Consider the following 26,840-nt stretch of genomic DNA (forward strand, 5'->3'; position numbering starts at 1 on the left):
AGATTTTCTTCTAACTCTCCTCCTCTTCTTGCTCTCTTGAAGTGTACATTCTTTCGTGTTTGGGTCTTGTTGTTCGTCTTCCTCGTGTCTTATGTCCTCATAGGTGTGGAAGAAGTCGGAGACGGTGAGGTTGACCACGTGGGCTTCAGCTCCACGGGCCTCGTGGTGTTCTTGATTCTGTGTGGTGGGTGTCTTTTCTTGAGTTTTCTTTTCTTGCATTTTCTTTTCTTGGTTTTTCTTTTCTGCTGATTTTTTCTTGTCTTGGGAGCGTACAGCAAGGAGGGCCTCTTTGTAGCTCAGTTTCTTGTCGAGTCGAGCCTTGGCTATCCTACATTCCTCCTTCCTTTTCGGGCAGGTCCGATCGGCGGAGGAATGTGGGCCACCACAGGCAGCGCATTTTTTTTACTGTGTTGGGGCAGACCGTGTAGCGGTGTCCGGGGCTGCCGCACAGGGAGCAGGTGTCCTCCTGCGCCTCACCCTTGTTGACAGTGTGTCCGTAGTGCTGGCATTTGTAACAGCGTTTCGGTCTGCAGTAGGGCTTGACTGGCACAGTTACCCACGCCAGTTGAGCCTCCTTGGGTAAGGTTGTATGGTGTCCGATGAGGGCAGTGGTGTCGGACAGCTTCTTCACAACTTGGAGTTGCCCCTTGAGGAGCTCACTCAGCTCTGCTTGGTCCACGTGGGCAATTTCGGCGTGGGAGATTACTCCCAGCTTCAGGTTGTCCCACTTGTAGGCAATCATTTTAAATGGAATGCCGTTGATGTCTGGGATCTCCGCGAGCTGTACGGGCATACCCTTCTCGGCGAAGGTGATCTTGATGTCACCATGGAGCTTCAGTCGTTCCACCTTGGTGACCCCCATGATCTCATTAGTTTCAAAGAACTTCTTGAGAACTAGGAGGTTTAATTTCTTCGGGCAGGTCGGCGTATCCAGACGTATCACGCCACGTATCAAACTCGTAACCGTTCATGGTGAGAGAGGGTTAGAGAGTCTCCGGATCCACCCCAGCCGGTCCCATATTTGTATGATTCTGCAGCATCAGGAATCGAGACGCGCATAGCGCGAGAGCCAATCACGGGGCAGAACGCGAAAGGTGTGAAACTCTCTGATCCTGAGCTTGAGGTGGAAGGTCAAGACTAGGTCGGCGATCGGACCCCTACGTCCGTGCTGTAGTGGATTTCTCCCCTGCAAACGCTGTTTGTCGCTGAGTAGCCGACCCCGCGAATTCCCCAGTGTATGCCTCGTGGTCTGGGTCAACCAGCGCCGCCATACATCACGGAGGTCAACTACTAAGCCACGCCTACCCCCGCTATTTAAGACCTGACATACACATTTCTACATAAAACATTACTAGAGGAATAAAGATGAGAGTGACCAACCAGCTCCACTAAGAACCTGGCAGGCCTCTCCATACAGTGTACCTTTAGACTAACACAACTAACACTTAACTAACACCTCAAAAAAAAAAAAATGTGACTACCCTCCCAGTTACACAAGGACCTGGGCGGGCTCACTAACTCCAACAATAACAAATAATAATAGTAAGCAGCATTATATAAATAAACCAATATTAATACAAAGGTCTGACGACCCAAGGGAGTAGAACAAAGACAAAACACCAATAAGAAAGATGAAGCGATCTGGTTGAGCCCAGATTCTTTCTACTCCTACTGTATTTCAGTTTCACCACTTTTCCTTCAACTCCTAATAATCTTCTTTCACCTCTTAACTAAAGACTTCGTATCGTATCGCCCTCTCTCTTCTTCTAGCTACAGCCGTAGCAAGCTATCACCTCCTCCTCCGCCGCTGCCTGACGGCCCTCGCTCCTGCCGGCGAGCATGGCGACCCACAAGCTGGTCCTCCTCTGAGCACCCTCACCAACCAGCTCTCTCTACATCACGCTTGTAACCACGCTGCCACTTCCTAGCACCAAGCTGCATTGTACACCCAATACAACATGTATACAGAGAGCACATTGTGAGTTTCCTTTCTCCAACCATCCTGAGTGTGAACCCAAACATATCGTACCCCACAGTGCAACAGTTTAGAAAACAGTTGTCTTTTTTTCTGTATTGCAGGTCTCTCTCTGTTAAGTACAGCAACAGCGTTATCTTAGCTTTATCACATACAACTGTATACAAATTAAAAAAAAAATAACAAGTGGAGAGAGGGAGAGAGATATTTACAAAGATTAAAAGAGAAAGACAACAAAAATAATATAAAGGGAGCATTGTTTCGTGGGTAGCTGCTGGCTGGGTGCTTTCCCGAACCCAAGGATCCGGTTTAAAAAGTGGGTTCATTCACACCATCCCTCCCTTCCATAGGGACGGGCTAAATGTAATGTGCTTTTTACTTTTTGATTATATATATATATATATATATATATATATATATATATATATATATATATATATATATATATATATATATATATATATATATATATATATATATATATATATATATATATATATATATATGTATATATATATAATTAATGAATCATTTAGGATATAAATAATGCCTATGATGCTTATATTCTTGTATCATGTGAACTACTAAGAATTTTTCATTCTGGAACTCTACGAAAATAATTTGTATATATTTTCATTCTAATGTTTTATTTTTAGTTAATGATTGCATGTATAGATAAATATAATGTAATATAGAGCGGGAGAGAGCGGCAGGTTTAGCTTCATTAAAGTGTCTGCCACGTCTAGCAGTTGTTGTCATACAGGCAGCCAGTACGGGCGTGTGTGCCACCATCCCTGCCACACCAGCTTATTATACCACACCAGCTGCAGCCTCTGTTAAAATGGTAAAATAATAACTGAATATCAAATGATATAATCCTAATAATATTTAACAAGAGCTCTCAGCCTTGGTAAACTTGAGATCTAACTGCAAATTTAATTTCACATTTGATGAGTTAAGACGTCTGACTCCTGTGACACATATTGTGACCCCATACTGGTGTAGCCATGGTGCTGCTCAGGCCACACAGGTTACATTCTTCATGCTACACACAACACAACTGTGGTGGTCCAGTAAGAGGCGTGTTGGTATTGCTACATATTTATCCCATCACTGAAACTCCTGTATTGTGAGGTTAAGTTCATCACCTGATAAACTGACCTACGACCTCGACTGATAACTTACTTATAAATTATATAAGGTTTAGGATATGGCAAAATAAGATTTAGGTAATCTAATGTTTACTTAGTTCAAAATGAAGTCAGTATAGGGAGAAGACGATAATGGTCGTTGTCATAACTAGATGTGATTACCTGACTGCTTGGTGTCCTGGTGGTCATTAAGCACATTTGGACTTTCATAGTTCAGGTTTCTGATAATCAGTAACAATAATCTTTTGCCACGAGTCATGGGATGACATTTTTTCCTCTTGGTAATATTTAAGGACAAGGTTAGGTTATCCAGCCTCCTAACATACTAACGAAAAATCTCTCTAGAAGAAAACTGCAATACTTAATAACCACAGCATTTCCTTGGCACCATATTGAGGAAATTCCTCCATAGATAACTTTCTTACCTTGAGAAAACGACAAAAGTACACGGGGGAGTAAAGTACAGTACTGTACAGTACAGTACAGTACTATCAATTTTATGACGTGGACGGCTGTAACCTAACCTAATGATCATTAGTCAGTTACTGTGTTTCTTGTAAGTTCACACTGGTCTTTTCTTCACTATATATACATTATCTATTTTCATTATTATTTTAGTTATGTACAACCATCTCATTCGGGGATTTTGGCATTTGCAGTCTATAGATCTAACTATTCTATGACTGGTAAATTTGCAGTTTCAGCCACAACTACTGTTCGACCACAATTTTTTGTTTTTCCCATGGTATTTGGTGTGATTCATTCGAATTTGACCTTCATTTCCTTTTGGAAATGAGTTGTTTTGGAATTAACCCCCTCCCCCCCCTCCTGCAACCTGACTTAACCCCCTCCCCCCCCCTCCTGCAACCTGACTTAACCAACCAAATAAACCTACCTAACCTAACTTCCTAGCCATTCCTGCAGTATTAAACAAAGTAATTATTTTGATATCTGGTACCACTGAAAGCAACTTTGTTGACGCACCATGGTGCAATTTAAATTTTTTTGTGGATGTGAGAGTACACTACAGTATGGCTCAGAACGAACGGGTCAGCTGTAAACAAACAGACAACTTACTGTGACTGGAGATTTACATTACTTTCTCAGTTAGTATATATTTGTGACACAAGTAGTATTAGAAAAAGTTGTTCTTATTGAGAAGATGTAACTTATGGTAAACACAAAATTGCTCTTGAGTTCTGGCTGAAACTGTAATACAGGTTGTACCTCTCTAGTCCGGCATTCTGTGGTCCGGAAACTCCCATGGTCCGGAACGATTTTAGTTTGTCCAATAGGTAGATAGGCAGTTTTTTTTTTTTTTTTTTATCTGAATTATTATTATTATTACAGGAGTATTAAATTTTTGCCCCTCAGGCCCCAATGTGGGTCAGTGACCTATGCCCGGGTGGGCTAATCCCCATAAAGAAAAACAACAACAAAGCCACGGGAAATTAAGGTTTGTTTACATCCGGCAGTTCGGCTGCTCTCTCTGATGTCTATACAGAGTACAACATTTAACCCTTCAATATATATGAGCAGTAAATAAGTGTTGCTTTCATATTCTTATGTAGAGTAATGACGATATGTTTTCACATGTGCGCACTTACATACGCGCACTCACTTTTTTTTTTTACCATTAATGGTTAGCTACTTATATTGTTCCATTTATTAACATTAAATAACGTTACAGGTACTTCAAACAACCATATTAATTTTTTTACATTAATTTTACTACAGCTACAATCAGGGTCTTATTTTCTTCAGTTTTATATGTAGAACCAGCTGGCAGCCGTCTCGTCTCATCGTGTGTTTTCATATTCCACGTATTATTAATAGATTGTATTGTTAATTTTGCACACACAAACATTAATTCAATAAAAACAAATTCAGAAACATTAATTCAAATATATATGAACAATAAATAAGTGTTGCTTTCATATTCTTATGTAAAGTAATGACGATATGTTTTCACGTGTGCGCACTTACATACGCGATCTCTCTTTTTTCTTTACCATTATCGTTAGCTACTTCTATTGTTCCATTTATTAACATTAAATAACATTACTTAAAACAACCATATTAATTTTACTACAGCTACAACCAAGGTCTTGTTTTCTTCAGTTTTTTTATGTAGAACCAGTCAGTCACTGGTTTTGTAATCAACGAAAACAACGCTGTGTCATTTCCTCGTGTGTGTTAATATTCTACGTATTATTAATGAATTGTATTGCTCATTTTGCACACATAAACATTAATTCAATAAAAAAGACATTCAGTAATAAACAATAATGAATCTTTTGTACATAAGAGAAATGACGCTGTTTACACGATTATGCACGTCGTCTGCACGTTGGCGGGCCGTTCAAACCCGTCGAAATTCAAGTTTCCGCCGTCAAAATTTTTATTTATTTTTGTGTGTGTTCCAATAAAATACGTTGAATTAAAAACTCGCGAAATTTGAGAAGCTACTATATGACATTTAACCCTTCAATATGTTTTTAAAGAGACCATGATGCAGAGAACGTGGTGCTAGTGCTTCTAAGCATAAGCACAAGTCACTATCTATCCAGGAAAAGGGTGAATTTCCATGGTCCGGCCCCGGTCAGGTCCCGAGGTTGCCGGACTAGAGAGGTACAACCTGTAATACCCTCTTTTCTTCTGACACTTTGTAAATGTAAAAAAACCGAGATATTGGATGTATATTTTATTCCTGTTATTATAATGTATGGGAGCACCTGTCACCACCACTTTTGCAAGATTTGTGTGTGTTTGTATCTTGGTCCCTCCACCAGGCATGCTCTTTGTAAGGGAGGGGGTCGTGGTATGATATGACAGTGACCTATTAACCAATGACTGTACACCTGCTCTTTTTTATAGCCAATGACCACTGATTTATTGTTTTCTGCTCAGTAAGTTTGCAACCTACCCACTCGATCCGATCAGACGCTCACGTCCACAAAAAATGTATAATTACTCCATGATGCTTCAACAAAGTTGTTTTCATTGGTACTAGAAATCAAAATTAGTATTTTCTCTTTAATATTGTAGAGGGTTAGCCCCCATGGCTAAGAAGTTAGGTAGGCATCATTGGTTGGTTGGTTGGTTAAGTCAGGTTCTATTAGGTTCATTATTGTACACTTGTGACGGAAGTGTATGGAATGAAAGTTAGTCAGAATGATGAGATATATCTATTGCATGTGTTAATAATACCAGATTCCATGGTTGTACGAAACAAAAATTTTACCCTATTTTCAGTTAATATTGACAACTGACCTGCCAGTGCATTTTTTGTTTTGGTGTTTATTCTTTACTGTATTTTCAAAAGTGAGTACTGATTTGATGATCATGTGCAAATGCATCGTTGGGTAGATATTTAGGCACCTAAAGTGCTCACTACTTTGTCTTCTCGGCGGTAATGCTGCGGTTTTATGTTAAGTTTAGGATTGGGTTAGGTTAAAAAAGAACATCTGCAAAAACTATGACACTCTCCTCTATAAAACGATTTTATGTTAAGGTTAAGTTAGGTTGGGTTTAAAAAAACTTGCACAAACTACAACAGTGTCCTCTATAAAACAGTGAAAATGTGATGTTTTTATAATCGTTTACTATCCTAATCGCTGGCGGATCAGTTGTCAATAATTACCCTATTTTCTATATTTTACAGAACTGTTTTGCATAATACTGCACAGGAGCCAAAACATGAAAATTTAATATTTTTCAGGTGTCGGTGATCAGTAACGTTGAGACTGGTCATGATGACATGATCCATGATGCACAGATGGACTACTTTGGTACAAGACTGGCAACATGTTCCTCAGATCGCTCCATCAAGATCTTTGAGGTGAAGGGGTCCTCACAGACTCTAATAGCTGACCTCAGGGAGCATGAAGGACCAGTGAGTGTTTTCTTATGTAACAAATTGATGATGTTTGTGTCTTTTTGCGAGAAACTGCACGTAACTTGCATTTAAGTTTTATGTCGACTTGTAATCTACTGATGCTTGTATTATGCTTCAAGTGTGAATGTATCGTCCAATAGTACACGATAATGTTTATATGGTCATACCTGGAAATACATGTCCCACTATCAGTTGTAAGAACCAAACACACACATCTAGTGACAATAACAATCACATGATTAACCTTCCAAGTTGGCTTAATTCTGAATACAATAACATAATTGTTCAACACTCACTGTGATTGGACTGTTGGTATAAAAATGTGTGGGTACAATGGCAGACAATTAGGGTTGTGTTATCACCGTACACTGAACTCTTTGGTTTCCACAGACTATCACAGTATGTTTGAATTAGGTCACTGATGCACAGTTGCTTGATAATAAGAACACAAAAATGGATGAAACTGCAGTCCAATTGACATCCAATCCCTATTGCTCATATATCCATCCAACCTATGTTTGAAACTATCCAGCGTATTCGAGTTAATGATGATATTTGGTAACTTGTTCCACTACTCTATTTCCAAACCAATGTTTACCTCTTTCGCGCCTAAATCTAAATTTGTCTAATTTAAAACCATTGTTTCGAGTTAGCTCCTGGTTGGATAGTTTGAATACCTTTGTAATGTCCCCTTTGTTCAGCCCTGACTTCCATTTATACACCTCTTATCATATCGCCCCTCGCTCTACGTCTCTCGAGGGAGTGCAAATTAAGGTGCTTTAACCTGTCTCTGTACTCAAGGTTCCTAATGCCCGGGATTAGTCTTGTCATTCTCCCCTGAATTCTTTCCAAGGATTTTATATCCATTCTTTAGTACGGTGACCAGAATTGAACTGCGTAATCCAAGTGAGGTCTCACAAGCGCAAGATATAGTTTTAAGATGACCTCGCTAGTCTTGTAACCAACACTCCTTTGTATGAACCCAAGTTCTTGATTAGCCTTGTTTTGAGCAAATACACATTGTTTACTTGGCTTAAGATTCCTGCTTATCATTACCCCTAAATCTTTCTTGCAGTCGGATTTCTCAATAACATCGTTGTTCATCTGGTATCTGGTTTCCCTGTTTGCATCTCCTATACTGACCATTCGAAATTTTTTTTAGATCTTCCTGTAGTTTTGCGGAGTCTTCGTCAGATTTAATTACACGCCCTATTTTAGTGTCATTAACAAATTTACTTATGTTGCTGTCTATGCTGATATCAATGTCATTTATGGATATAATAAATAATAATGGTCCAAGTACCAATCCTTGGGGAACTCCACTAGTGACGTTGCTCCAATCGGATTTAGTGCCGTTAATGCTCACTCGCTGTTTCCTGTCCTGTAATCATGCCCTAATCTATTTTAGAATATCTCCTTTAATGCCATGAGCCTCCACTTTTCTTATTAGTCTTTAGTGGGGGGACTCTGTCGAAGGCTTTGCTAAAGTTGTGATATACCACATCATAATTGTGTCCCTCGTCCACTGCTTCGAAAACATGAAAAAATGTTAATAGATTAATTAGACATGAATGCCCGCTTGTGAAGCCATGTTGGGAATCATTGATCAACTTGTGCTTCTCCAGGTGATTTCAAAAAGAGTTTAAAATGATTGCTTCCAGTAATTTGCCTACAATTGATGTTAGGCTGATTGGACGGTAGTTGAGGATAGTGATCTATCTCCCTTCTTGAAAATCGGTATTACATTCGCGATCCTCCAAGATTCTGGTCCTACACCTGTTTTTAAGGACATGTTAAACAACTTTGCTAAGGACATACTAAGCTCTTCCTTACATTTCTTTAATACTCTGGTAAATATCTCATTGGGACCTGGTGACTTATTAGGCTTTAGTTTGTCTATTTGCTTACTAACATCGTTACTAGTCACTACTATCTTTCTTAATTTATTTTCTTCACTATCTCTGTATAGAGTCGGTGCCTCGGGTATCATGTTTAAATGTTCGGTGATGAAAACTGTTGAAAAATATTTATTCAGATTATTGCTCATTTCTCCATCGTTATCAGTTAGTTCGGTATCTGACTGTATTGGTCCAATCTTCTCTCGTGTTTTAGTTCATACATTTGATAGAATCCCTTGGGGGTTTGATTTTGCCCCCCTTGCTATCTTCAGTTCATTATTCCTCTTTGCTTTTCTTATCTCGGTTTTAACCCTACCGGCCAATGCCTATTAATAATAATCTCTGAGGTAGACTTTACCACGATTTATTCTCCTACCTATAGCTCTCCTTTGTCCAATAATATTCTTTAAATAATTATCTAACCATTTAGGGTCATTGTTGTTTGATCTGAATTTTCTGTATGGTATGTTCTGCCTTTGTGCATTAAGTACCGTATATACTCGTGTATAGTTCGAGGGTTTAAGACCAAATTTTTAGGCAAAAAATTGGGGGTCGTTCTATACATGCGTAATAGTTTTGTTAGGTTGAACCCGTGCATGATGGGAAGGGCGAGGAGCAACTTTTAGCTTCAGACATGAAAACTATTTACCATTTACTGCCAGTAAACAATGGAAATGTAAAATATGTACCAATTAGTAATGAAAAGTTGTGCAGTTCCTTCAGTAAATGAAGCTCACCAACTTACAATAGGCTAAATTACCTTACAACGTGCTTTCAGTAGTCTATGTTGAAGTTCTTAGATCAGGCTAACTTATCATATCATATACGGTATCACAGTTCTCATTGATCTACAAAAAATACCGGTAATAAAAACCTTTTCGATATTTTGCACTTAATATAATACCCGGTAATCTACTTCAACCTCCTATTGTTTACAGCGACGCATGACGCACCACCAGCTGTATCAGATAGACGGTACACGTGTTTTTCGAATCGTTTTCAGTTAAAAAACTATTATGTCACACGTATATTTTACCTAAACTGCGCCTGAATGATTATATTCTCGGAAATAAATAGTAGTTTTGCTGAAACGTGATGTATTTCAATGTAAAATAGGATAAAATACATGACAAAAACAAAAGACTTTACCTAAGCTTCTGTTCTTGAGATGTTACTCGTATTTTTAATAGTTTTCGGTTAAAATTCTGTTATATTACAATGATATTTTATTCATACTGTGCTTGATATAATACATTCACGGAAATGTAATATTTTTGCTGAAATTACGTATGTATTACAGTGGAAAGTGGGATAAAATCGTGACGAAAACAATGACTTTCGCTTTCTTTCGTTCAAAAGATGTTACTGCAATCGCTTTTCGAATGGTTTAGTTAAAAACCTGTTGTATTACAATAATATTCCCTCCTAATTGACTTGAATATATACTTGAATGAAAATATACAATATTTTTGTTGAAACTACCCGTGTTTCAGTGTAAAGTGTCGTAATAATAAATGGTAAACAATTTGCCTTCGGCACTCGTGTTTCATGCACGGCGAGCCTCAGTTTATAGGACGTAGAGCGTTTTTAGTGAAGGCTTTGTTGTTCCATTACCCTCAAAAACGTGGGTCGAACTATAAATGAGGAATATCGTAAATTAACGATTTCTTGGTCAAAAAATCAGGGTCGACCTATAAACGAGGGGGGGTTATAGACGAGTATATACGGTAACTCACTATTTAAATTGTTGTGGAACTCGTCAACCTCAGATCTCGTTATCAGGTCATCCTCAACCGTCAGGTCTCCAGGTAAGGTGAGGTCGCCTTCTGTGGGTACATTGTGTGAGGTCTTGTAATTCACCCCCAAGTGTGATACCCCTTCTCTCAGCTGCCTCTTCAAACTATCAAAGTTTGCCTTTCTGAAATCTGGAACTTTTTTGGAATTTTCCTTACCGCTGCCCTGAAATTCTAACTGGAATCTAATTTCTTTGTGATCGCTGTTAGCAAGTTCGTTCCCTACCTCGACATTACTTATGAGGTTTTCTCTGTTTGACAGAACTAAATCTCGTATATTATTACCCCGGGTGGGTTTGGTTATATGTTGGCTTAGTTAGAAGTCGTCTCTGGACAAAGTACAGTGATCCCTCGGTTAACGAGCGCCTCGGTTAACGAGATTTCGGTTAACGATTTACCTTCCATAAGATTCTTAACTTCGGTTAACGAGCAATCCCTCGATTAACGAGTTTTTTACGAGCCGACTTCAACATGTTTTCGCTTGCATTTGGCGGTCCACCAGCTGTAGTATTAGTCCGCCAATACAGTAATCTGTTTTAGGGCTTAAATTCATTACTATTTTAGTAAATATCAAGAAGTTTATACTATTCAATAATTTTAAAAGTTTTATATTAACTTTTTTAGTCATTTTAACAATTATTGAACATAATTGAAGGTAAAGAAACTAGTTTCTGGCGTGCCATCCAGCCTGTTAACACACCAGACAGGCGTTAGTCTCTGTTTTCAGTGGAGGTAACATCTTGCTTGAGACTCTCTTCAACTAAATGCTTTTTTATGTGTTTCCAAGCAAATTATTGGTCATTTTGAAATTTATTTTACATATTGACAATATATAATGCAGTGCAGTGTTGATTTAAAGAAAATATTCTTGAATTACACCAAGAGAACTAAAATTTTATGGGTGAAAAGGTGCCATGGGGTGACTTCTCTTCCACCCCAATGCCTTCTCTTCCACCCCAATGCCTTCTCTTCTCCCTTCTCCTCCACCCCCATTCTAATTCCCATTATCATCATCATCCAGGAGCCTTCTACATACACACCTCATAGTAAGTGTACTTTTCTACCTTTTTTGTTGAATTTAGGCAATTTTCGGTGAACTGGAACCAATTACCCAAAAACCCATTGAAACAATGGTTTCGGTTAACGAGCAACCTGCTGGAACGAATTGTGCTCGTTAACCGAGGGACCACTGTAATAGACAACCTATTCTGCTCACTGCACTATACACACTGACCCTCATATGTTTACTACATAACTGGCCAATAGTCCTTATCTGATTGCTAATGGATTTGGCACTGACGAAGCCAACCTACTTCAATAACAACAGTCCTCACTCTCTTGCTTCTCTCTCCTTCGTTGCCACATCGCATGTCCCATGAGATGCGGTAAGAATAATGTAACTGGATGAGGATATAATGTACACTTATCCCTTGTTGTTTAGGAGGAAGAGGTTCCACAAGTCTCCATAAACAGCAACATTTAATAAACTATTTTCACTCCATAATCCATCCCTTTATAATGACTTGCCTTCAATAAATGCCTAAATAAGCAGTGTAATACAGTACTGTATCATATTAAAAACACAAGGGAATTAATAATCAAATAATATAATACAGAACTGTATAGCTAATAAATAAAAATTTGGCTACAGTGTAAATGAATTGACCTAAAATAATGATGGTCTGCAGCAGAGGACACAGTGTACAGTACAGGGTGGTGTTAAAGTGTAAACCATCCTGTCTCCGTCAGTTTAAACACTGCTTGTCAATACTGAATACCACTTGCTTACAGTCAAACCCATGAATAACCAAGGATAAGTGTGCAGTATGCAGAATTGTAAAGTAACAAAATAAATTTTCTCAAGTACAGTGAACCCTCACTTTACACGGTTAATTCAACCCGCGGCGGCCCACGTAAAGTGAGAAACGCGTAAAGTGAACAACATAACATATGGGATTAATTGAAATAGAGACCGGGCCGACCCTCCAAACTCCACTTTTTCCCGACACAATACGTAAGTTTTACTAAAAATAACATCTTAACTTTATGATGGTATTCACACAAACATAATATAGAAGGGAACAATCAATAATAGAAAAATAAACTGAAGGTTAGGTTAGAAAAAAACAAGGTTGGGGTTAACACTTACGTTAGTAGAAGAGATGGGTCGACGTAGGGGAATGGAGGCTGGTTCCGAGGCAGAGGGCAGGCTACTGGCCCTCAGGTGAGTCTTCATCGGTGTCATCCACACTTACTAGTGCCTCCCTGACAAATCCCTCAAAGTCATCATCACTGTCTCTGCCTCTGTCACTATCACTGGCTTGGGCTGGCTGTGGTGGGTTACGGGCGAAGAACTCTGTTATGCTTTGCTGACGGCTGGTGTTCTTGTTGTCGTGATAAACCTTGATGTAGGGCTCCATAGTCTGCAACAGCTGGGTAGTGAAGGTTTCATACCTAATTGCGTCAGGGTCGTCGGAAAGGAGGAGCTTGGCTTTCTCTATACACTCAATGGCACCCCTAACATTACTATGGGATAAGTGGAGTTCTTGGGATGACGCACCACCTGCCTCTTCACTGAGGTCATCATCATCATCTACCATGTCGTCGGTAGTCACATCAGGATCCCTTATCACCTCCAGGATGTCGTCGTTGGTGGTCTCGGAGAAGCCTGCAGCTGTAACACTCTGCGCAGCTTCTCTGGCAAGGTCCACTGCTACTGCAACAGTCTGAACCTCACCAGTCACAGATTGACTCTGCCTGACGCCCGGAATGCCTTGCAACACATGTCTCCATGCGTGATAAACAGTTGCTACAGACAGCTGATCCCATGCCTCCACCAAGAAGTCCACAGCTTTCTTGACGTTGAATATTCTCCAGAATTGTTTTAAAAGTACTTCTTGCTCTGCCAACTGTTGATCCTCGTCGTCTTCGCTCTTGCTATCGGTGTTGGTGTCACTCAGATTACGCAACTCTTCCCTGGTGTTGGTGTAGTCATTCAGGAACTTGAATTTTTTCGTAGAGAATGCAGCTTTTACATTACAGATTAACTCTTGGTCCATGGGCTGTAATATAGACGTAGTGTTGGGAGGAAGGAAGACCACTTTTACGTTGGGGTGACGATCTAACAGTAGGGGCGAGTGTCCTGGTGCGTTGTCCAGCAGCAACAAAATTTTGAATGGCACGTTCTGTTGCCCACAGAATTTCTTCACATCGGGAACGAAACAGTCATCAAACCAGGAGAGGGACAGTGTAGAGAACATCCACGCCTTATGTGCGGTCAGCCAGTGGACATTTAGCTTGGTCATGTCCATTAGGGGGCAGTGAAATTTTGCTCAAAGCTGCACTCTTCAGGCATTGTTCCTTATACATATCTAAGACTCCATGCCAAATTTGAAGCTGATATGTCGAGGTTTAGTCTGCCGCATTTTCTACTGAAATTTTTAAATTTACCTACAGTACTAGTCAAACAGCCGCTGTGGCGGTGCAATGTTCTGTTCAGTGTTTATCAACTTTTTTTCATATCTCTTATTTCATTTAAGTTGTCTTGTTGCAGATGAGTATGGTGCTATGTCTATATTGATTATCAGCCTTTTCTCATTTCATTTCTCAATGTTGTGTTACTGTACTGTAATGTAGGGAAGACCGCCACTCGTGTGATGATAAAGAATGAGAAGACCGAGAAATGGAGTTCGAGGATGATGGTGAAAGATCATTATGTCATCATGGTTGAGCCTGGCAATGAATATCTCACACATGTGACTCCCAAGACTGGACACGGAAAGCAGATTGCCAAAACTATTCACGAGTTTCTGGTGGAGAAAAATCTAACCCAGCAGCCCATTGTGTGTGTTGGTTGTGATGGAACCAATGTAAATGTAGGATCAGAAAATGGAGTCATTCATCATCTTGAAATGTTACTTGGTCACCCGCTCCATTATTTCATATGTCAGCTTCACGGAAATGAGCTGCCTTTCCGCGCAGTTTTTTATCACTATGATGGTAAACCAAGTGGTCCTGAGCATTGGCGTGGTCCCATTGGAAAGCAGATCAAGGAGTCTTTGTCTGAGCTTCCAGTTGTCGCCTTCCAGCCAGTCAGTTTCCCTGATTTCCCTGTGTTTAATGATGAAGTGGAGAAAGATCTGTCCTGGGATCAGAAATACCTGTATAGAATTTGTAAAGGAGTTATCACAGGTGTTGTTGAAGATGACTTGGCTGCTATTGAGCCAGGTCCTCCCTGTGTGTCAAGGTGGAACACCTTATGGAGTAGAATCCTCAGGCTGTATGTAGCAACATCAAAACCCAGCCATGAGTTGAAAAGAATTGTCATTACAATAATAAAGTTCAGTGCTCCAATGTGGTTTTACATCAAGATACACCCTTACGTAACACACGGCTCAAGGAACGTATTCCAGTCCCTGCTATATATGAAACACCTGAATAGTGAGGAGACGATAGTGAAGAAGGCTGTCCAGAGAAATGCATACTTCGCCCACACAGATCAACACTGGCAGATCTGAAGAGGAGGAGGAAGATTCTGATGCTGCTGTTGACGAGAATTTGTTAAACTATACTGATGAGGAGGGTAAAGATGGAGATGGGAATGAGGATGTGCCTCCTGTAGTCAACATGAGAAAGGTGGTGACTCCGAAACTAAAGTGGCAAGCAAAAAACTATCATTCCATGATTAACTGGAGGAATGAACTCAAGACTGAGCCTCCTTACATTGCTTCTCTGTCAAATCTACAGGTTAATGACATTCTTGAGACACCATTAGTGGTGCCCAAGTGGCCAAACAGCACTCAGGCGGTCGAGAGAGGCATAAAAGTGATGACTGAAGCTTGCACTGAAGTGACGGGATACGAATCGAGAGATGGATATATTAGGCAAAGATTATTGTCTAGGAAAATGATGCCAAGGTTCCGCACAAAAAAGAATTTCAATATGAACTTGTAATGATTTTCTATACGGTGTACCTGTAAAATAACATGTGAATTAAATCGATGTCACCCATGTAAAATTTATCATTATCCTGGAAAACATTAAATGACACCTAATTTTTGGTATACACTAAAAGTTGACAAAAAGTCGTTCGCGATGCGGCAGGGTAAGTATGCATGAAATGGCATGAAATTTTGCACAGGTGTTTGTTACAGCCATACAAACGATGCCTGAAAAGTGCAGCCTGCAACTCAAATAAAAGTGTTTTTTCCCTGCCCCCTAATGTCCATGCTCTTGTAGGCTTGCGTGCTGTGTGGATCACCGATAACTTGAGCTTACAGGTACCGGAGGCATTGGTGGTAAACAGGACGGTGATGCGCTCCTTCTGCAACTTCCGGCCCCGACACTTGCTGGCATTCTTCACAACGAAGGTCTTGGAAGGTAGCTTTTTCCAAAAAAGACCAGATTCATCCATGTTAAACACCTGGTCGTCGGTGTACTGTCCTTCCTCCATAATCTCACGTAAAAACGGAGGAAATTCCCTAGCCGCAACACGGTCAGCACTAGCTTCTTCACCACCATTGTTGATATTGGAGATCTTGTTCCTCTTCTTAAACCTCTGTAACCACCCAGAGGAAGCATTAAAGGGTTTGGGCTCTGTAATTCCCATCTCTCGTGACACTGCAGCATACAGTTCACGTGCGTACTCCTTAACTGAGCGCGTGTCCACCGCCATGTTCCGTCGCGCCTGATGCACCAAGTAGCTCACAAGTAATTTTTCGGTCTTGAGAAGCACCTGGTTGTGGAAATACTTGATCATAGAAGTACCTGTAGACTTTGTGATGTTCATGTGCTCCTTTATCTTGGCTGCATCCTTCTTAATTGTCCTGATCGTAGACTCGTTAACACCATGCTGGCGCGCGAGATCAACCTGTCTTGTTCCTTTCTCCAACTCTTGTATGATCTTGTACATAATTTCGTAGCTTAAGGAACGTCGTGTCTTCTTTGGCTTAGGGCGGCTGGGTCCAGGTAAGGAAAGGTTTCTCTCTGGGGGCGGTGGTCCGGCGGAAGCCATTTTACAGAACAATGGAATCACGTATACATGGTGGCCTGGAGGGATGAAACTGCCGTGGCTAGGTCAAGCGTCGGCTTTCCTCCCTCCCTCCCGCGGGTGGACACGTCATATTACTTTAAACCAATCACAGCTAGCAGCCGTCACTGATAACCCAACAAAGACATACACTGCGCAACCTCCTCGCGCCACTTACACAACATGGCGGATGGCGGGAGGTTTGGATCCAAAAATGGCGCGGCTCGCCAGCCGCTCTCCGCGTAAAGGGGTACACGCACCGCGGAAAGTGAGCATTCCGGTTTCGTCAGGGTACCGCGTAAACGTGGAAACGTGTAATGTGGGACCGCGTAAAGCGAGGGTTGACTGTAATATTTTTGGGTATTTACGTTTTATAAAGTACTAAATATTTTTGGTACTTTTACTTAAGTATGGTTTGCTAATGCCTTTACTCTAATAAAATTGAAAAACAAAAATCGGTACTCGTTACATGCAAACTAATGATATATTTTTTAATAAATTAATTATTTATTAACCATAGTAAGAGTTGTGTGGGTGGAGCCGTGAAGGGTATGGTATTTGACCGTGCAGTCATGTACCTAAAGGTCTTGTAAGGTGACGTCAGGTGGCAGTAGCCATGATAGCGGACTTTCCCTTTGATCTTCTTGTGTCCATTAGCACCTTGACCACCCACCTCACCTAGCCTACCCTCTTATCCTCCGTCCCCCATCGAATCCCCTCTCTTCACCCCCACCTTTCCTTCAGGGGCTTGGTCTTCCTGTTGGATGTCACTTGCTCTTTGCATATACCTGTACCTAAAATGAATTTCAAAGAGGCTGGGATTCTAAAATGATTTACATAATTCAGTCTTAGATATAAAGCCTGTATGTATACATATGTGTGAGACTGAGAGTATTTAAAATTTTGCTGAAATAACTAAGAACCACTGCCCCCTCTTCCCCAGCACTCGCCAGATGTTGTGGCGCGAAAAGTTCAGCCACTAATTAATTAGAATCGAAAAGTGACGTCACCACAGCCACACCCCAATTAAAGGGACAGTTCATGGCGAGTCTTTGTCAGACTCAGTCACTGTGGAGGCAACAGTCTTCCAAACTCCTCAACTGAAGGAGCTTGATAACTACTTGGCATGCCCAGGGGATGGAATGGAGCTACTGAGGTCTTTCCCAACATTGTGACTTATTTCTCAAGCTTTCCACCCCACTACCTACATCTGCAGGTTGTGAGCTTCTGTTTAGTCATGCTGGACTTATTATTAATTAATTTATTACACCCCCGAGGGCAACAAGCCTAGTCCTAAGACAATGCAGTCAGACACTCTTACATTGGTACTCATGTCTTGCAGGACACACTGTGACTTGTGATTTAAGGACAATGGGAGGTAGCACCCACCAAAGTGTGGGTAGCGTACAAGAATTATATTTAAATTATTACGAATAAGTAGGTGGTGACATATAGCGGTTAGTGACTCTCCCTGTGGTAGAAGGTCCCTGACAGTGGGACAGTCAAGGTAATAGTGTTAAAGGTTCTAGCATTGGGACAGTTACAGAGTTTACAGGAAGAGAAGTGCACATCATCCCTCACCTCAGATACTTGCCAGATAGGTCTGTATCTTAACCTAATGCGAAAAGAGACAACATTATGAATGTGGACCATAAGTCCACATCGATGATACTTATGTGGATAAGGAAGAAAGTGATCATAGTGTTGGATGGATATATATTCAGCCCGTTCACTATCCCTGTGGTGGATTGTAGGGAGAAGAGTGGCTGAACAAATTCTCTTTCGTTAGGTCATGCTGGGCTTATATTTAGGCCTAAAAAATCCTGATTGGACAACCATAATTTTGTTAATCAGTTATTGATTAATCTCAATAGAAAAATTTACAAATAAACGTGTAATACTGTCTTTTATTTTTATCTTTAATTAACTATTTTTTTTATAATTTACTGTAGATTTATTTTATTATTTGAAACAATTAAAATTTTTTTTGATACTTTTTACTTTCAGTACTTGAGTACTTTATGAAAGAGGTACTGTTTTACTACCATTTGAGTATATTGAACTTTGGATACTTTTATTTCTACTTGAGTAACATTTTGCCAATGTAACAATACTTTTACTCAAGTAACAAAGTCCGGTAATTTTTACAACTGGCATTATGTGAATATTTAAGTTTAATTATTACATTTGTTTATAAAAAAGTCATTTATATAATTATTACGTTTATTTCTCGCAGGTGTGGCAGGTGGCATGGGCGCACCCTATGTATGGCAACATTTTAGCGTCGTGCAGTTATGACCGTAAAGTTATAATCTGGCAAGAAGATGGTCACAAATGGAAGAAAATTCACGAATATGCCAACCACGACTCTTCCGGTAAATTAACATGTTTTTATTTCTTTTCCTATGATATATATTTTTAAATGCACTGATGATTAACTTAGGTGACAATGTAGACGGGGGGATTCTATGAAATGATGATTAACGATGGATATTTTGGGACCTTTGAGGAAACAGAACATACTAGATCTAACAAATAGAGTCCTCGGTAATTGTCTTATCATTAGCTTATGATGATTACAGACAGACAACTCGATCCCTATATCCCTCCTGTGTGGACTGGGGGGAGGAGGGGATTGTGTTATGTATTTCCTGACTTAAGATATTCCCATTCAGAAAATTTGCATGCCCTTCCTGTGTGTGATGTTGGGCTGGTTCTGTACTGTAGTGAGTGACATCTCGCACGTGGACAAGAGCCTTGAGAATAGGTTTATCTATTTATTGTTCATCAGTTCACCTCTTGTCAGTTTGCTAGTCATTGGGGTGATTGGCGTCTTGTCACTGTAAGTTTAGACGTCTTATTCTCCCACATAAGTACTGTACTTCTCTTAACTTCACTTATTATACATTTCTTTTAATCTTTCACATTACAATACATTACATTATTTCCCCATCTTATGAAGCAATATCTACTTCTTTTTGTTTAATACATTTAAAGTTCTCTTTTATTTTAGTTTTTTTTACATGCTGTACACACTTTAAAGGCTTCCTCTAGTTTCTCAGGTGAAGGATGAGGTCTTATTATGCTATAAATTTTCCCTCTCTGAAATCACTATGCTGAGGCACTGGAACATGTAGCTTAATGCTCAGGTTTCTTCAGTAGTTTTAATCCCTTGTGTATGGGGGTCGTCTCTGAGCTGAATATAATTGTGTGGGATTAGCTGAATGAAATATTAAACGTGGCATCCCGTAGTGAAGGGGTCAACCAGGTTCATTCAGGGACTTAAGGGCTTTGTGGTCCCAGACCCCCCCCACCCCCTCCCCCCCAGGTGCTAACTGTCCTCTATGCCTTCCTACCCCATTTACACTCCCAACATGTCTGAATATCATTATTACATAGTTTGATTTTTAATATGAATGTTGGGTAAATGCCTGTGAGAGAATACTGTAATGTTTTTCTTTTTACCTACTTGGCTGCCATCTTGTTACAGTGAACCTCTTGATATAGTCTGCACATTCATCCACCGTAAAGCACTTATCACAATATTAGTTTTATCTTCCCAAACATGTTAATTTTATGCTTACAGTGAACAGTGTGTGCTGGGCCCCTCATGAACATGGGCTCATTCTGGCCTGTGCTTCAGCGGATGGCTCTGTGTCTATCATGACCTCCACAGCTCACACTTGGGAGTCTAAAAAAATCACCAATGCTCACTCTGTAAGTTACTTGAAGCTGTGATAATTTTGTACAGTACTATGATAAGGGACACCTGAGAATATATTCTTAATACTGTATATGAGTATATATACTGTACTGTATATATTTTAACATTATTAAACTAGAAGCTTACCTTGATGTTTCACTGAATACAACAAGGAGTAGTGTCTTGTAAGATATTTTAACACGTTGAGTGCTTGTCTTCTCACTGAGAACAAATCCTCTACATCATGAGTTTTTCTGTGTTTCATCCAGACACTGTTGTCCTCAGTAGATTTAGGGTAGAGTACAGTATTTTAACCCATGATGAGCAGAATATACTGAAGTGTGTTGGCCAAGATAAACATAAGCTTTGTTTTGTAGGTGTATTCTGTCCTTCTTTTCACTTAACAGTTTTTAACAAGTTTTTGTATTAAATATCCTGAGTTTATAACTTTGTTTCAGTTACATATGTTGATGTTATTGAAAGATTCCAATTCTTTGGTTATATGCTAATGTTATATATTAATCTGTAGTCACTTTGTGTGTTAATTATCAGGAGATGAAGGAAATTACCCAAATTGCTTTTGATAATTTGTATCCTTCCTGTGCTTTTTACCCTGTGAAGTAATTTTTAACTTGTGGTAATGTTAAAACTACATTTACTAAGGAGCAAATACCTCCTCAGTCTCCTGCAAGAGACAACTCGAGTAAAGAATGTTTCAGAAGTAGTCACTATCAATGGGTACACCATAGTGACTGTATTATCAACACTCACAGCCATATTCATACATTGATTAATTATGTTTTTGTTCCACACTTGTACAGCATAATTAATAATGTATTTTTCTAGATTGGCTGTAATGCAGTGAGTTGGGCACCTGCTGTAGCATCTGGGTCAGCTGATGGCTCCAACAGATCAGGAAGTGCTGTACAGCGCATCGTCACCGGTGGATGTGACACCTACGTTAAGATATGGAGGTTTGACAGTACCAACGGAGAATGGACAGAGGAGAGCAAGCTAGAAGGACACTCAGACTGGGTGCGTGATGTTGCCTGGGCCCCCTCCATCGGTCTACCTCGCTCCATCATCGCCTCTTGCTCTCAGGTTAGGTGCTTGCTGGGTTGATCCGGGGTTATCATACCTCACTTAGCTGTATTATGATGTGTTGGATATTTGGATCACAAGAAAATGTAACCATATATTGCTATACAGTGACCCCTCGGTTAACGAACTCCGTCCGTTCCAGAAGGTCGTTCGTTAACCGAAACCATTGTTTCAATGGGTTTTTGGGTAATTGGTTCCAGCTCACCGAAAATTTCCTAAATTCAACAAAAATGGTAGAAAAGTTCACTTACTTTGAGGTGTGTATGTAGAAGGCTCCTGGATGATGATGATGATGATGGGAATTAGAATGGGGGTGGAGGAGAAGGAAGAAGAAAAGGCATTGGGGTGGAAGAGAAGTCACCCCATGGCACCATTTCATCCATAAAATTTTAGTTCTCTTGGTGTATTTCAAGATCATTTTCTTTAAATCAACACTGCACTGCATTATATATTGTCAATATGTAAAATATATTTCAAAATGACCAATAATTTGCTTGGAAACAGAAAAAAAGCGTTTAGTTGAAGAGAGTCTCAAGCAAGATGTTACCTCCACTGAAAACAGAGAGAGACTAACGCCTGTCTGGTGTGTTAACAGGCTGGATGGCACGCCAGAAACTAGTTTCTTTACCTTCAATTATGTTCAATAATTGTTAAAATGACTAAAAAAGTTAATATTAAACTTTTAAAATTATTGAATAGTATAAACTTCTTGATATTTACTAAAATAGTAAGGAATTTAAGCCCTAGAACCGATTAATGTATTGGCGGACTGATACTAAAGCTGGTTGCCCGGTCAGTGCAAGCGAAAATATGTTGAGGTCGGTTCGTAAGAAATTCGTTAACCGAATTTTTGTTCGTTAACCGAATTGAAGATCCTTATGGAAGGCAGTTCGTTAACCGAAATTTCGTTAACCGAGGCGTTCGTTAAACGAGGGGTCACTGTATATACGAAGTGTAATTTTTGGTAGAGAAATATTCTTGAGTTTTATTAGAGGATTGTCTGTTCATGTGTCATATTGTATAATGGCTTTTTTTGGCCCTGGAAGAAATGTCGAATGATAAGGAGACTTAGTAAGACCTTCCTGAAAACAAAACTTTATTCTCTAGTCAGACAGGTCAAGGACACTCACCAAAGTTTTCCCTCTGAAGCAGTATATAAATTTTAAACCTTTCAAGAAGAATAATTTGAACCTCTGTCTGAAGAGCAAGAGACATACATTAAGAATGAATGAATGACAAATGTGTGTCCAGTAGACAATGTAAAGAGTAACACTAAAAAATAAAAATAAGATTAAAACTATCAAAGTAAATTACTGTAGATACACTAGGTACATCTAGCTACCTGCACCAATAGCTTGACTTGATCACAAACACATCTCACTTAGTGGTTGAAAAGTTGTGAAATGTGGTGTTGGGTGTGGTCAGGGAGATCAAGAGTTGTTCCTCTTACATTTCTAAGTTCAATATGATCTTCAGATAATTTGGTCTCTTTTAGATTTTATTCTACTTGTACTTAAAATTCTATTGAATAAAACTTTTCTGCACGACTTATTTAGCTGATTGTTCTAAACTGGGTACACTCTAAGGCTCCTGGCTGTTTAGGTAATAACACAAATACCATGTTCTTTTAAGTCACTGGGAAGGTCTGGTTTGTAGTTTGTACATAGTTACATGTTAAGGTCAAAAGTTAAGTCCCACCCCTGCCTATGTGTGTTGGAAATTCTGTTGGAAGCTGAGCAACCCCACAGGCCCATCCCATTGTAGACTTAGCCAAATGAATTTTGCAATTTTTGTATTGTATCATTATGGATGACTTTTAATTCACCATAGGTAGTGTGCACCAGCTGTACTTTAAATACATTTACTTAGCACCAGCTAAGACAAAATTAAGGTGTTAGGAGTAGTGGAAATTTTTCTACAAGTTTAGCTTTAAGTGTTCCCATTGTTGTGGATTTCCCAGTGAGAATGCAGCCCTGTGTTGTCCAGGATTTAACAAAAGTTTAATGTGCTTTTATTTTATTGCAGGATCGCCGCGTTATCATCTGGATGAATGATGGAGTGACGGGAGTTTGGCAGCCAAGAGAACTGAACACTTTTGATGATGTCATCTGGCATGTTAGCTGGTCTGTTACTGGCAATATATTAGCTGTATCTGGTGGAGACAATAAGGTTAGTGAACTGTCAGTCTGAAAGGGTTTACTTTATAATTTGGCTGAGGTGTTTTAGATTTCTGGGAGAGGTTGTCAGTAGAGCAGTGAATGATGGAATGAATCACAACTGTAGGGGGAGAAGTACAGTACAGTAGCTGGTGTCTTGAGAGAGAGAGAACCATGTTAAAGGAGGTATTTGGGGTCTTGGGAAGGTTAATATAATAGCAACAGTATGATGGAATGAATGGTGGCATGTGAAGTGAGGGCCTGTGTGTGGTTGTGGTGTGGGTTACTCAGTATTATTAGTAGGAAAAGGTGGGAGGTGCAGAAATTACAGCAATGTATTTGATACAGTGGGGGGCCATATTTCAAAGAGTGAATCAGTTACTTGTGGACACTCCCAATGGGATTATCTACTCTTACACTGGTGTTTATTTATTTATTGTTTTCATGATATAATTCCTACATACAGTACTGTAGTTTTATTTATACTGCAGAGAAAAATTATAGCAATTGTTCTAAGTTTTCTCTCTTTTTCTCCTTTGAAAAAAAAAAGGTCAGCCTTTGGAAGGAGAGCTTGGAGGGCCAGTGGGTGTGTCTGAGTGACTCTGCCAAAGGACAACCAGCGTCTGAACAACGTACACTTTAGTGATCACTAATAATGGTAGTCCCTTGAGTATAGGTCTTGCAAACCCACAGATGAGTGGTCCTTTAATCTGTTTAGTAACACATAGCTTTTATTTGGAAAAAAAAATTCATAAGGTACAGTAATGATAGATTGCTTACATGTAGATTTGTGAATGGTATTTACAGTAAAGGTGAGCAGTCTGCCAAAACATTATTTTCTTGGCACGTTGAACAGTGCTATTGATTTATAAACAAGGTGCCATTCATAGTAGCAATTGTCAGGTTCAGAGTTTAGGAATTTGCTGTACATGTAGGAATAGTTCAGAATTTGACTTAAGTACAACTTTATACTGGAATCTTATTTGTATTTTTGAGAATTATTGCAGAATCAACATTGAACAAGTTTGAATAATAATATAAACCGAAGGTCCTCATTATTTTAAACATTTAATGGTTACCGTTGTATTTTCTGCTCTATATAGATGTACTGTACCCTGTGTCTGTACTGAAGTGATTATTGTCTTTATATTCAAGATAAGGAATAATTTTGGTATAAGAAGACCTTTATCTACACCTTCCATAATAACTGTATGTATACAATGGGTTTATGTACATTCACTCACTTGAATTTAAAGAAACTGGGTGGTATGTGCACTGTAGTTTTATAGTGCTTCACTTTATTATTTAAAAAGTTGAACAACATAAACTATACCACACAATGTGGTAAAGCAATTAAACATTTGGGCACCCAAGTCGAGAAGAAACGGTCTGGATTCCACAGACAAGAACGATCAGCTCTTACTCAGTTACATAAGTTAAGTTTAGTAGTGTTACTTTTTTTTTTTTTACGGGGATTAGCCCACCCGGGCACAGGTCACTGACCCACATCGGGGCCTGGGGGGCAAAAATTTAATAATAAGAACCATAAAGATATCCAAAAAAAATGATCAAGTGTGAAAAACAAAATGTACAGTATGTTGTGTTGTCAATGGCAAGAGAAACAATTGAGACCCTGCAATTGTGTGAAAATGAGGCAGAAAGTCAGATCAGCAACCTGGGACTTTGTCACAATTTTCGTGATGCCATATGGCAGCAGGGTCTACCATTAGACAATACATTATGCTTCCAATATCTTACCAGGCATTAGTACCTCCCTGTTTGGTAGCTGCCTACTACCTGGTGGTGGTGTAGTGAGACCTGGCCACTGTAACACAAGACTCGGGACTAAGCTGATTTTCTCGGTCACCAGTCACTGGGAAATGACAGTCACTTGACTGCACTACAGAACTAACCTCTATGAAATATGGTATATTGGTGAACCAAATCCATAGAAACTAAACCTTGTCCTTACTTTGAATATACAGATGAGAAAGAAGTTATGGTTAAATCCCTAGCCTACAAGGTGTTCTATCAATATAAACAGTGTACAGTTTTAAGCTATAAGAGGAAGTACAATACTGTACATACACAGTATAGCAATACATATTAATATAGAGTTGAACTACTGTGGTATACAGTCAACCCTCGCTTTACGCGTTTCCACGTTTACGCTGTACCCTGCCGAACCAAAATGCTCACTTTCCGCGGTGCGTGTACCCCTTTACCCGGAGAGAGGCTGGCGGTCCTCTCGCGCCGCGCCATTTTTGGATCCAAACCTCCTGCCATCTCTCCCGCCCTCTCCCACCATCCGCCATGTTGTGTAAACGGCGCGAGTAGGTTGCGCAGTGCATGGTTTTGTTGCGTTATCGGTGACGTCATATGACGTAGCGGACTATGATTGGGCAAAGCATCCTTACCTCCCTTCCTGCTAGCTGTGATTGGTTTAATGTAGTACTATGACGTGCCCCGCCGCGGGAGCGTTCAAGCCCCTTGACCTACCGCGTCAGTTACACCCCTTCCCGGCTACACCGTGTATATCGGTATCCATTGTTCCATAAGAATGGCTTCCACCGGACCACCACAAAGAAACCTTGCATTACCTGGACTCAGCCGCCCTAAGCCAAAGAAGACACGACGTTCCTTAAGCTACGAAATCAAATATAAGATCATACAAGAGTTGGAGAAAGGAACAAGACAGGTTGATCTCGCGCGCCAGCATGGTGTTAACGAATCAACTATCGGGACAATTAAGAAGGATGCAGCCAAGATAAAGGAGCACATGAACATCACAAAGTCTACAGGTGCTTCTATGATCAAGTATTTCCACAACCAGGTGCTTCTCAAGACCGAAAAATTACTTGTGAGCTACTTGGTGCGTCAGGCGCGACGGAACATGGCGGTGGACACGCGCTCAGTTAAGGAGTACGCACGTGAACTGTATGCTGCAGTGTCACGAAAGATGGGAATTACAGAGCCCAAACCCTTTAATGCTTCCTCTGGGTGGTTACAGAGGTTTAAGAAGAGGAACAAGATCACCACTATCAACATTGGCGGTGAAGCTAGTGCTGACCGTGTTGCGGCTAGGGAATTTCCTCTGTTTTTACGTGAGATTATGGAGGAAGGACAGTACACCGACG

General features: G+C 40.0%; 1 protein-coding gene across 1 annotated transcript; it reads left to right on the forward strand.

The window, feature by feature from the left end:
• The first annotated feature begins 2,695 nt into the window (after window positions 1–2,695).
• LOC121865070 (protein SEC13 homolog) lies at window positions 2,696–24,880 on the forward strand. Its single transcript, XM_042364405.1, has 7 exons — window positions 2,696–2,819; window positions 6,848–7,021; window positions 18,980–19,118; window positions 20,330–20,460; window positions 21,293–21,547; window positions 23,573–23,716; window positions 24,254–24,880. The coding sequence occupies exons 1-7, from the start codon at window positions 2,817–2,819 to the stop codon at window positions 24,344–24,346; spliced, it is 939 nt and encodes a 312-aa protein (XP_042220339.1). The 5' UTR covers window positions 2,696–2,816; the 3' UTR covers window positions 24,347–24,880.
• The last annotated feature ends 1,960 nt before the right edge of the window (window positions 24,881–26,840 follow it).

This window comes from Homarus americanus, unplaced genomic scaffold (assembly GCF_018991925.1).
Source record: "Homarus americanus isolate GMGI-L3 unplaced genomic scaffold, GMGI_Hamer_2.0 scaffold2539, whole genome shotgun sequence".
Classification (NCBI taxonomy): domain Eukaryota; kingdom Metazoa; phylum Arthropoda; class Malacostraca; order Decapoda; family Nephropidae; genus Homarus; species Homarus americanus.

Bases quoted from the DNA above. Each gene is read 5' to 3' on its own strand.
- LOC121865070 (XM_042364405.1), top strand. The intron at 21,548-23,572 runs GTTAGGTGCTTG...ATTTTATTGCAG, and splicing joins TCATCGCCTCTTGCTCTCAG to GATCGCCGCGTTATCATCTG. The intron at 23,717-24,253 runs GTTAGTGAACTG...GAAAAAAAAAAG, and splicing joins TATCTGGTGGAGACAATAAG to GTCAGCCTTTGGAAGGAGAG.